The sequence below is a fragment of the Limulus polyphemus genome, unplaced genomic scaffold (assembly GCF_000517525.1).
Source record: "Limulus polyphemus unplaced genomic scaffold, Limulus_polyphemus-2.1.2 Scaffold5999, whole genome shotgun sequence".
Taxonomy (NCBI): Eukaryota; Metazoa; Arthropoda; class Merostomata; order Xiphosura; family Limulidae; genus Limulus; species Limulus polyphemus.
Window position 1 is genome coordinate 33,926 of NW_013671609.1, and position 12,828 is coordinate 46,753.

General features: G+C 32.7%; 1 protein-coding gene across 2 annotated transcripts; it reads left to right on the forward strand.

Annotated features, from left to right (window-relative positions):
• Positions 1 to 896: 896 nt before the first annotated feature.
• On the forward strand, positions 897 to 11,362 carry LOC111089356 (growth arrest and DNA damage-inducible protein GADD45 alpha-like). Of its 2 annotated transcripts, none has more exons than XM_022401716.1 (6): positions 897 to 1,016; positions 2,715 to 2,816; positions 4,068 to 4,188; positions 4,740 to 4,829; positions 6,131 to 6,268; positions 8,590 to 11,362. In XM_022401716.1, exons 1-5 carry the CDS (start codon positions 937 to 939, stop codon positions 6,233 to 6,235), a joined length of 498 nt encoding a protein of 165 aa, XP_022257424.1. In that variant the 5' UTR covers positions 897 to 936; the 3' UTR covers positions 6,236 to 6,268; positions 8,590 to 11,362. The 2 variants fall into 2 exon arrangements, 1 of the variants encoding a protein (XP_022257424.1); XR_002613629.1 differs by lacking the exon at positions 897 to 1,016 and adding an exon at positions 1,675 to 2,250.
• Positions 11,363 to 12,828: the final 1,466 nt, after the last annotated feature.

The following is a 12,828-nucleotide window of genomic DNA, read 5'->3' on the forward strand; positions in this document are numbered from 1 at the left end:
GATTTTAGGAACACTTGTTTGTACCTATTTTTTTAAAAACATCATATTAGGAACAGATGTGGACCGTGTAGTTCAAGTCTTTGAAGTTATACAGAATGAACGAGAATTTAGTTTAGCTGCTGAATTATCTTCTTAAAACAATCAGAGCATAATTACAGTGAATCGTGCAGTTGTTTTTATGAGACAATTTTCTTGTTTAATTACTCGTTTGTTTGTTTTTTTCTTTTTTAAGTTAGAATAGTCAAAATATATATTTCTGATCATAGACGTGCCTAGAGTTAGGAATCTGAGTGGGTCATATACTCTATTGTTTTGGAAGTTTGATTTAGAAAGGACATTTAAAAATTTTCCTTGTAATTAATAATGCGTGCTTATTTTATTATTATATTTCATTTGGCTAGGCAATCACCTACATGAACTACGTACTTTTTGTACACGACTGTACCAGATTTAAATCTGATATTTTAGATTAAATAGAACTTATCTACATATACTAGTTAAATAATAATTTTACTAATAAAGCAGTTAATATGATCTATGTTTCACGATCAATTCTTGTTTTCGTACTAAATACTTTGATTTATAGAATATCAGGATATTTAAGAAATTTCGTTGATAAAAGTTAACGGTTATCAAATTAAATTAAAACCAGTACACTTTTCCGTTCTACGTCTACAGATAAAAATAACTTTAAATCATTTTGTCTGTGACGTTATTGTTTGATATAAAACTTTAAATGTCGTGTATAATATATATTGCAGTAAATTTAGCATCTCTGTCAATCAATACCTTGTTTCTAACGTGATCCTCGTGATTTTCAACCATTGGTTCTTTAGCATTTAACTCCGCCTTCGGCTCCTAGGCTATATATATAAGCTGACGAAAGCTCACGAGATCGTTTGTAAAAGAGGCCAAAAGTTGAGTATACGTTGATAAATGTTAGCGAGGTTTCAACCGACAATTAAGATGAACACTTCAAACAGTTGCAATGAGACCGTGAACTGCAACCTCATAAGGTAAGTTACAACCTTTATCTTAAGAATCTCAAGGTTATAATCCATGAATGATCGTTAAATGACATTTCTATAATATGAAATACTAGGGTCAAAAGGAGTTTGGTAATCAAAAACCTAGTACTTCAAGTACCAAGAAAACGATAGGCTCAACAGAAATTTTCTTTTTAATGTGGATTATCTTATACATATTTAATCACGATTTTATGGTTTATTGCATATCATATGATGCAAATTATTACGTTTGTACGCCATTGTCAAACGTAGAATTTGTGACACGTGTAAAGGGGAATAAAGGAAAGCCCTCTAAACATCTTAGTCTCCTCTATGTTTGGTGATCAGGTTAAAAGTAGATATTTAAGCCGAATTGCTTGTCGTTTGGTTTCAATTTTAACGTAAAATGATATTCCTCGTAGAAATCATTATTTCTACGCTATATGTTTTCCTTAAATAGTCCTTTGAACTCACCTTTTCAAATGATCCATATTTAATTTTTTAGATAAAATCAACGTCACTCCGCATTATTTAGTTCTTATTAAATTTCAACATTGTGTCAGTGTGAAGCTAAAGTGAGACACGACCTGGGTTTTACCTACATGACACCTCTGCCCGTTGAACCAAGGTACTCCCACAGACTTGCACGTGCTGGCGTGGATGATGCAAGCGCATAACTAAGTGAAGTAAGGTGATGCGTGCTTATAATATTTAGTGCGTGACTCATGAGATTGGTGACAACGCATTTTATTATACGTATTTTAATGTGACTTACCAAACTATTTTTGATCCAAGTCGTGTTTTACTGTTTAAAGTTTCACCCCACAGCAGTGTCGTTTGACGAAGATTAATTTATAAATTGTAACCCCGAGTTTTCTGATATTTAACCCTTTTGAAATGGCTAAGCCTTACGTATCAACTTTATTTATTCGCTAGCACTAGGAGAAACGAAGTAGGTGGCCTATGAACTGAAACTGATGTTGGGGACTTGTTCGAAATGAATATACATATTTAATACTTTTTGTAAACAAAAATATTTTAATGAAGATAAGTCATGTGATATTCTCGGGTAAAGACTGAAAACAACAACAACAAAAGACATAACTAGAATGGAAAGGTTATCATATAAGATCTCGGAAATTGTTCTCTCTTGAAAATACGAAGATAGATGTGGATTTGATTGAGGTGTTTAAGATTATTAACTGAACTGATTTCGGCGCATCACCTTTTTTCATACTAAATGGTAAGATTATGAAACACAACTATATATTTTGGCAGGGTAGGAACCATCTTCAGCTAATAGTTTTATTTTTCTAACAGGGTGATTTAATCTTTGCAATGGGTTACCTTCAGATGTGGTGGAAATAATTGATTTAAAGATAAATTTTTAAATGAAAAGGGCTGGCTTTGAGTTTTTTATTTTAGTAGATGAAACAGCCTATCTGGACCAATAGGTCCTTAAATTATCTATGTATTGGTCACATACATAAATAGACATATCTATGCTATCTTTGATCAGGTGTACAAGTCATTCGCAGCTGGAAACGTGTTATTAAAATAAACTTTTTAACACAGACAACCTGTACAAAAAAATTTCTCAAATTAATTTATTAATAAACTACAAAAAAATGGCAAAAACTTTAAAGCTCTTGGGAACACTGAGATGCATATCTTCAGTTGTGATCAGTTTATTTATTTTTAATACAGTCAAGATTCCCCGGGGGAATTGCTAAAAAAGTTTCTGACTGAAGCCAAGCTGAAAAGACAACTAGTATGTGGAGTGTACCATGCAGCCCAGGCCCTTGAAAGGTTAAGTATAACCCACTTTCACTTGTAGTGATCTATTTCAAGTTCCTTTGGCAGACTGTCAAGTTAACCTCATGAGTGTGTCGTGAACTTAGCTTTAGTCAGTAAGTTTTGAATGTGGCACTAATCTGAGATTCGTTTATCCATCTCTGAGTAGGAGTGTTAAAAGATCATGTCCATTCTTTGATATCTTAGAAGTGTAGATTTTACCCCTATGATTAAAAATATAAGTTTAAATTATTTGTCGCATGTATTAAAAACAATTTCTTTCATTACCTATTGAGAGCTCCCATAAACTAGGATTTAAGATGTAATAAGATTATCGGTGTACATGTGTTTCAAACAAAATAGTGTAACTAAAAACAAGGTTACAATAATCCAAACGTAAAAAAAATTGTTAGCTATGGAAACAAGTAAAAATGATATAATTTAAAACACATTAGTAGTATGCTTGTAATAAACTTTGATATTAAACAATAAACAATGTCAAACCGGAAACAGAAAATGGGGAAAAAAAGTAGAAACCTTGCTGTAGGCATCTAAGTAAGAAACTACAGATTCCTGTGACAGTGTGCTCAGTTCTAGTGGACTTAACACTGTAGAAAGCATGGTGCCCTGATCAGTTATAAATGATTTAACACTATAGAAAGTACGGTACCCTGATCAATTCTAGTTGATGTAACTGTAGAAAGTAAGGTACCCTGATCAATTCTAGTTGACGTAACACTGTAGAAAGCAAGGTACCCTGATCAATTGTAGTTGACTTAACACTGTAGAAAGTACGGTACCCTGATCAATTCTAGTCGACTTTACACTGTAGAAAGTATGGTACCCTGATCAATTCTAGTCGACTTTACACTGTAGAAAGTATGGTACCCTGATCAATTCTAGTTGACTTTACACTGTAGAAAGTATGGTACCCTGATCAATTCTAGTTGACGTAACACTGTAGAAAGTACGGTACCCTGATCAATTCTAGTTGACTTAACACTGTAGAAAGTACAGTGACCTTCTAAAACATTTACACAATAACATTTGTATAAAAACACTGGACATAAAACTGCCACATGTATTCCTTGTAGTTTTTGTGCTAATCTCTTGTTGAACATAATAAATTTACATAATTCTTGTAATTTCTTTTTATAGATCGTAGTAAATACTTCCCTATATCATATGTTAAAAATTAATTTTTGTCATGACAAGCATTGTTAAAACCTTATTGTGTTGTGTTTCCGTTGTTTTTTTTTTCTCTAGAACCCCTTCGAGTATTTTATTATGTATCCTTACAGAAGACTCTCTTCATGATGTAGAAGCTTGTATACACTCTATTCTGATCCAGGCTTTTTGTAACGCAAACAATATTGATTTGGTGAAGGTAAGACATAACATTAGAAATTAATTATCATTTCTAACTCCTCTGTCAGAGTGAAATTATATTTTATGATTGTTTCTTCTCAAAAAATAAAAAATAAACATGTAGAAGTTACATGCAAGCTGCTAAAATTGTACTTTCCTATTTTAAAATAAATAAATATCTCACCTAGAAATGAAGAAGCTTGTGTGGAGGGTGAAGCGATAGTAATATTGTGATATTTTAGTTTGACCAAGTATAATGGTGAACATCTTTTCAGCTGGAAAATCCTCTACGAAACAGCTTTCAATAAAGTACAATAGTCCTTCTTTTGTTGAATAGGGATTCAGTATAAAACTAATAAAATACAGTGCCTCTTTTGTTGAATATGGAATAGGGATTCAGTATAAAACTAATAAAATACAGTGCCTCTTTTGTTGAATATGGATTCAGCATAAAACTTTGTTTGTTTACTTGGTATGTGACATTAGCAATACTTTGAATATACTAATTTTAAATAATAAAGGGGAAAAAGTTTGTTACGATAGTTTAACCAAAACATGTATTTTTACAAGGTTGACAGTGAGAAAAAGCTATCATCACTGATATCACATCATTCGTCACAACGACATTCCAAAAGAGATCATCAATGCGTTCTTGTGAAGGTAACACTTTTTTTCGTTGCTTAATGTTGGACATAAATTTAGAAAAGATTTGACCTTTGACCTTTGGTCATTTAGTAAGACCTGTGTACTAGTGCTAACGTAGAAGGTTAAACTTCTAACATTAAATAACTTGGACACAATAGACCTTAGATAATAACTTGGTTTCACATTTGAAAGGAAAATCTTATTTCCATTTACTGACATCTTTGTGAATATCGTAGTGTCATTATTATGATAAAAATGTAATGTTCTTATGTACATTAAAAGCTTAAAATTAGTTTTAATAACTCATTGTTTTAGAATTATAGATCCAAGAGGGAAATTTTAAACTTTTTTAAAGTATCCAGTCCACCTGAACTGATATTACGCACTTCACCGTGCATGTGTGTAATTATAGATTTTTGTACAAACGTTTATTTTTCTCGTTATAATTAAGCTGAATTTTATAACCACTAAATCGGCCAGAAGCACTGCACACGTGCAATATTAATATTGTTATATAAATTTTTATATTTATTTTATTACTTAATCTAATAAATAAGAATAAGTTAACAAAAATATAGAGAACCCTTCAGTATCAAGTTGGCTAAAATAATTTAGCAATATATATATAAATTTTTTTTAAATCCGTAATCAAACTCTTTAGAGATTATTGTTTCAAAAAATCTATTTCAGGAGTATATTTGTAAACACTGATAACTTCTGGACACGCAGTAAAGATATTTTAAAAGAAACATAATAATACTAGATAACTTATTGTCATTTATCTTAGTTCATTATGTAGTTTAATTTAGTAAAACTACTCGATGGCAGAAGGTTATGCTGCATGTCTCTTTTCTGTGTCAAAATTAATATTTACTTGTGCGAATACAAGGTTATTTTAGTTGTTTTTGCATTTGCCACTCTAGCAATGAAAAAAGAAAGGGTAGCATATTTATACAATTTTAGCAGTATATTCAGCAGAATGTGAACAACAGATTCTTGAGAGCAACAAGTAGCCATCAGGAGGAGGCACTAGGCAACCATTTATTTTCATACATTTCACACTAGCTTGTACACGTGTCTTTTTTTCCCTCCTATTTGTTCGTAAGACGTCAACATTGTTATGGTTATGATATGCGAGAGCAACACAAACTTAGTGTTAGCCTTACATTGCAGCCAGTGATTGCTAGGTTCACTGGCAAGCTTTTAAGATGCATCTTGTCATATGTAATGTACAAATGTATACTGCCGAATGGTTTAGTGCCAAATAACTATCGGCCAGCTTTATAATCGCCTGTTTATCTTTAAACACTACTTAGAATCTAAAAGAAGGTTTTGGTCAACCAGGACAGGAATTCATGCAGTATTTCACCCAAACATATGGCATTCTTCATCCTCCCCCAGTGATTGCTTTACCAGGCTGAGAAAACAACCCATTATCAGAAAATTATCTCAAGGTGAGTATATATTTCTAAACCTGAAGGTTGAAAATAACGTGTTCTTATTGCATTAGTATCTTGCTATATATATTTTTTTATAACTTGCTATACATTGACCAAAGCTGGAGTATCAGATTGTATAAAAGTGAGAAAATTAAAATTTTTTTATACATGTTTAGTGCAAGTTATATAAACAGATGATAGAACTTACACTTTTTATTTCGAATGTGTAGGGTACACACCAGTAACATATTTTAATATTGTAGTCCCACAGCGTGTCCTACTTTTTCAGTAGTCTTCCATTATTGTTGTGATTATGTGATAGGAGTATGACTACGCACACGGTATCATGTGGTTGATTCGGGGTTGTTTGCACGCTGTTTTAATGACAAGCTCTACCACAAGAGCATTTGGTGGCTTAGCCATCACCTGTGGAGCAAAAAAATAAATTAAAACCTTCAGTTGCATTTAAGATGGTGCGGCAGAGGTGAGCAAGCAAGGAAGCAGGATTGGAAAAATCATTTCCTTCATTGAAAATGTTTTATATTCCATTCTTGGTAATCGTGAAGAAGAACAATGAATAACCTCATGATAAATTTAGGGTATTTTCCTTCTGTTTATGCAATACCAGTCATTCCAGCCAAAAGAAATATTATGCATTCAACAAAATACCCCAAGTTACCCTCCACCTCTCACACGTTCATAACAAGTTACCCTCCAGCTCTCGCACGTTCGTAACAAGTTACCCTCCAGCTCTCGCACGTTCGTAACAAGTTACCCTCCAGCTCTCGCACGTTCGTAACAAGTTACCCTCCAGCTCTCGCACGTTCGTAACAAGTTACCCTCCAGCTCTCGCACGTTCGTAACAAGTTACCCTCCAGCTCTCACACATTTGTAACTGCATTATTGAAAGAAAAAATTGAGATCAACTAAAATTGAGACTAAAAGCTGTCTTGTTAGTAGCTTTACAACTCTTAAACCGCCCACTGTTTAGCACAAGATCTCTCCCTCAGCCAGAGGCACCTCAATGTCATTGATTGAATGCAAAAAAAAAATTTATTTATCCAATTTCAGTGAAACTTGTGTAGGATTTAACATGTAATGAGATTTGAGAACTAGCATTTACACTTTACAAACTGGACAAAAATTTACAGAGTCATGACTTGCCACAATATCAACAGCAACAGAAATCCTGTAGTTAAGGATAGTACTTGTTGTGTAACCGACAAGTCTGCTATGTGAGTTTTCTTCTTCGTCCGTCATTGCATCCGTTTTTCAAACCAGAGCCCAATAGCTCTTCAGAAGATAGCTTCAAGCGCCACTGACCGTAGCCGGAACTTGGCTACTCTTCGGCATTCATTATCAGTCACCCTTATTCCCTTGATTACTTGCACGGGCAAGATTCCACGATGTTTGATTTGCAATCTGTGCAGCTGCTGCGGATGAGATCATGATGGACTATTGGACGACAGCCTTTCTTGAGGCAAATCCATCTATCAAGCTCAAAGATGCTGTGGTGGCACTAAAAAAAAAACAGGTTTTGTGGTAACTGGATAACAGTAGCCTTCCACCAGATGAAAAAATCAAAAACAAGGTCTCCAACCCCTAACGTACAAAGAAGGAAAGTCACATCATTTGATTTGAGAACAAAAAAAAAATAATAATAATAATAAATGTGTGTGTGTGTGACCATTGCTGATAAGGTAGTGCAACCACTTTGAAATCTTATGTCATTTTGACTATTCATAACTCTCAAATGAAATATGTCACCATCATACGGATTGCACATTTGAATAAAGCAGATTCCAAACTTCCCAACCATATATGCAACACCTCTAAGAAGCAATTAACGGAACTTGTTGTTAATATATCTGTATTGGTCAATATTGTTAGGCCTACAGAACATTCCATAACTATCTAATTGTACAGTCATGATCCTATAAAAAATAAATGCGTTTACAATAATAATAATAGGCTATATAAAAAAAAAAAAAGGTCTGTAAATATAGTCAAGACTAAAGGATTTACAGACAGCTGGAATAAGCCAAGGTTTAGTTAGAGACTGATGTTTTGATTCTATCAATGTCAGCAATTTTATTTCTCCACTAACTAGTGAAGTATCTATTAATCCCAAAATATTGAATTAAACCAATTTATAACCAAATCAGTCTCATATAACTGTATTTTTATCCTTATCAATCTATGATAGATGAGAGCTGCATTTTATTTTATTTCAGTTAGGTTAGGTAAGGAACTGTTAATGTACATCTTAATGAGAATTTTTCACTTGAAATCAGCTATTTCATATTTTATATGATCATAATTTTCATACTTTTCAGAACTAATTACGTTTGATTGCCAGTTTAGTCGAGATGATAAACTCCAGCCACTGAATGCATGCAGAAATACCGTGTCAAGGAAACACCTGAAACATTCTGAGGCACGAAGGATGTTATCAATATTATCATGTGATCATAACAAGAAATTGTCTTAAAACAATTTTCATGTCCTTCGTAGCAATATCGTCATCTGTCAAGATCCTTCCAACTTGTTTCCTACGAAGCCAATTTTGAAGTTTTGAGAATAGATTTCTGTAGTCAAGAAGATCATAATAAGGGACTATTTTCAAATGGTTTTTAAAACCTTTTTTCTACCAAGATGTAGTACTTCGTAATCATACTTCCAAGAAACTTGCTCTATCATTTTTTCTTTCATCATCACATTATTTTAACTTTGAAAATAGTTTATTATGTTTAATCAAAAATCTGTGTAAGCAGTGTGAAACATTGTTCCCAAGCTATACCACAAACAGATGAAGTTTCTTAAGCTATCCAAAATATATCTCTATCCGTCACCAGAAACTTCTTTTAGACAGAATATAATCCTAATATTGTTAGTTAATCATACAGAAATCGGTGGATGTTTTTGTCATCACTTTTAATGTCCAACAAACGATAAAAAATAGCTAAAATTGCCATTCAATGATAATTTAATGTTTAGAATTTAAACAAAATAATTCTTGTGCTAATTGGTTCAACTCTTGCAGAGAAACCTTCATTTGAAAATGTGTTTTCTCATATTTATGTCACGGTTTTGGTGAAAGTAAAGTAATATACTTATAGAAAAATTGCTTTCAATACTAAACCAGCTGGAATACACTGAGAAAACGTCTAAAAGTCACTGTTTACCCCGGTCTCGGTTGTAAGTGCAAAGTTAAGGGTGATGTTTGCATGAAAAGCAAATGGTGTGGGATTCTTGTTAAAGTGATCAGAAAGAAAAGTCGTACACAAAACACTAGAATCTAAACGAAAGTCTCATTGTAACCACTTTCGCTGTCTTAGATTGTTATGTGGTTTACAGAGACAGATATGATTTGTTAGCCCTAAACCAACACAAGTCAGCAGGAACAGTTGAACATTGATTGTTGTATCAACTGAGTGCACCGTGTCTGTCGTAGATGGCATGAACACGTTGTTAAACATTATTACAGTTTAAAATGGAATGGCCCCGTGTGTTTTGGGAATTTTTATCAATATAAAACGTTTTAAGAGTTTAATTTCATTTTTTGAAGCAAGAGGTTAATTCCTAAATTAATTGTCAAATTTCGTATGAGAAATTGGTCTGAGTGATTGTCCCTTGTTCAAAGTTGCCATCAAAAACATGACAATTTCTGTACGATTGACTCACAACTTTAGGATTAAATATTAATTGAAATATTGTTCACTAAAAAATTAAAAACTACATGGTTGTAATATGTATTAAAATATTGTTTAAATTAAAATATCAGGATTAAACAACTCTACCTGAAGCAGTAATACTGTTTTTTTTTATAACAAAGTATCTTCCACGTGTGTTTTCTGTTAAGATCTTTATCTGTGCGAGTTATATTATCGTTTTCTTGTTCCGTTAAGTGAGGAAATGTTTGGTTAGTCCTCAAATTAATTTTTTTAAATCTCAAATGCATAGGAAATCCCAGCTGAAGCAGTGATTTGTGGGATTAAGTGCAATAATTGTGGTATTTTGTAAATAAGTGACCATGAAAAATTTAGCAAATTTGTTTGTTTTTAATGCAACTATATAGGAGACTGGGCATTGTGATTAAGTAGTATTTATGTTCACATTTTTTTTTTTTATGGGACTCCTATGTTATTAAGGACCCTGTAACCGTCAAAACCATGGACCCACAAGTAGTTTGGTGCATAAACAGTTTTTGAAAAACGTGTTTAAGAAACCATTATGAATCCCATTGGGAATTCTAGGGTTAAGCTACTGTGACCTTTTAGAACACTTTTAAGTTTTATTCAGTTCTTATTTTAATAACTAGAGTGTTTTATATGTTTCCAGTACAGAATGGACTTTTGTATTGGAATAGTTTCTGAATATCAATAGTAAGAAATGTGTTTGTATGTATAATTTGTTTCTCTTGTCGAATTATTAAAAGTAGAACCATTACAGCAAAAAGAGCTGCAGTAGTGACAAATTTGTGCAGTTTCAACTGCTTGAATTTGAAATCTATAGCAATTAAGCATATTAATTAAACCTGTGGAGGCTGCAACCACAAAGAGACTTTAAGTTGTAACTCTTTGTTAACCGATAACCATTAGAAACGATTTTTTAATACATTCGAATAACAAATTAACATCTAATTTCTTACAATTATGTACGATAGTAAGTATATTGTAACTGGTACTCAGTGGTAGTGTGTGGTACTGTTACTAGTGTTAGTATCGGTTGTTAACCAACAAACAGGAACAAATTTATTTAATTAAGCACTATCGCGGTTATAATAATTTATTGTTAAGCCTAACTTTGTCATTACTTACCTGTAGTAATTGCGTCTGGATGGAGCTGCTATGTTTTATTATTATTATTGTGAATCTTGTAGTAAAAAGGATTTACACCAGGTGTAAAATTACGTTTTTATTGATTATTACAATGAAAACAAAACCGTTGAACTTTTATTAAAATTAAACTTGAAATGGATTACTTTTTTTTTATATACAGAACTAACATAAGATACATGTAATACCATACCGTTTTTTGTTCTTAAATTGCAAAGCTTTAATGGCTGTAGTAACGGAGTGGTAATAAATTATGTTTTTTTATCATGAACTGATATGCTTTTGCAATTTCATTGTGTAATGTTGTTCAGGCATGTTTGTGATCGGTTATCAATATTGAGAAAAGTGAAAAAGAATCGTACTTTTACCAAAGATTGTATTTTAAAGTTGTAGCTATTTATTCAAGGAGAAGTTACTTGTAGTAACTTTACGGTTGTGCTACCCCTAATGCTGGGCAGATATTGTAAGTAAGAGTAAAAAAAAAACCGACTTCAATGACAACTTGTAATTACACTTATTGCTACTACACACGCAGCATGGACGGATAAGCGCGTTACTAACAAAACAAACAATGTGAAAGACTCGTTAAACTGTCACATTTTTATTTTCAAATTTAAAAACAACGGCTCTTCATCGGGATTTCGGCGAGAACAAAACGGCTTTTAGAAGACACGGTACCATCAAAGTATAATTTTAACTGAAAGATGCCATATCTGTCAGAAAAAATAAACTTACCACACCTGACATGTTTCTTCACGTAATTAAAATATAGCCTTATCTATATTATCATAATTATACCTTATCATATCCTCGTATTAGAAAGTATGCGACAGAAAAGGGGTTATTTAGAATGTTAGTTTACTTGAAGGACGTGTCTTGGCGCGTTTTTCTCTTCGTAAATTAATAAAGCGTTCGTAAAGCATTACTAACTACTAAAGAAGTGTATCCAAGAAAATGTACCTTTTTTTCCCTGTTCACCGCAAGTACATAGTTTACATGGAGAAAAGTGGCGTTTATTTCGAGCTGGCTTCACTTGTAATTACCGAAGCCTAGTTGTTTAGTAGGAAATCTGACCTACTTTTCCCCCCTACTTATAGAAATGAAAGTGGGCCGTAACCTAATTTACAACAACGTATACCATTACGCCCTATCTCTGTCGCAGTAATAATATTACAAATTAGTTGATTTCAGTGGTTATATACAGTGTTCACGATCCAAAAAAAAATATTAAATTTTATTACAAATTTCAAAATCATTAAGTCTTTATTTATAAGAAGCTGTTTTAGATCAATAAAAATGTAAATTTATGCTACCATATTCCAATAGCACCCACTGTTTCTGTCTCTATTGTAATTATTTATTTGCCCGGAGAAACTTTCTTTTTTTTTTTTTACAACAGTGAAATACTTTCATTTTAATTTGCGCATGCTCCAATTTAGGTAATGGAAAGTGGGTCATCACAAAGTAAAAGATCTAATGTACAAGTTTACAAAATGTTAACACCTCGTCATATCTCTGTTTTATCCACCGCGGAGATCGAACCCAAATACTAAGAGCTACAAGCCCAAAACATTTACTGCTGAGCTACCGGGGAGCGGAGTGGGCTAATACATTTGTTGCCGTACAGTAATATTTTCCCATTATTCGGACGAGTTCACTGATACATAGATTGAATAGTAGGCGAACAATTAATTAGATATTTTTTTCCTTCCGAAACCATTCTGTGTGGTGTAAAAT

What these genes read in the sequence shown, in the direction of transcription:
- LOC111089356 (XM_022401716.1), top strand. Translation starts at nt 937, where the DNA reads ATGTTAGCGAGGTTTCAACCGACAATTAAGATGAACACTTCAAACAGT. An exon ending in GTGAACTGCAACCTCATAAG is followed by an intron (nt 1,017 to 2,714) that starts GTAAGTTACAAC and finishes TTTTTAATACAG; the next exon opens with TCAAGATTCCCCGGGGGAAT. An exon ending in ATCAATGCGTTCTTGTGAAG is followed by an intron (nt 4,830 to 6,130) that starts GTAACACTTTTT and finishes AACACTACTTAG; the next exon opens with AATCTAAAAGAAGGTTTTGG.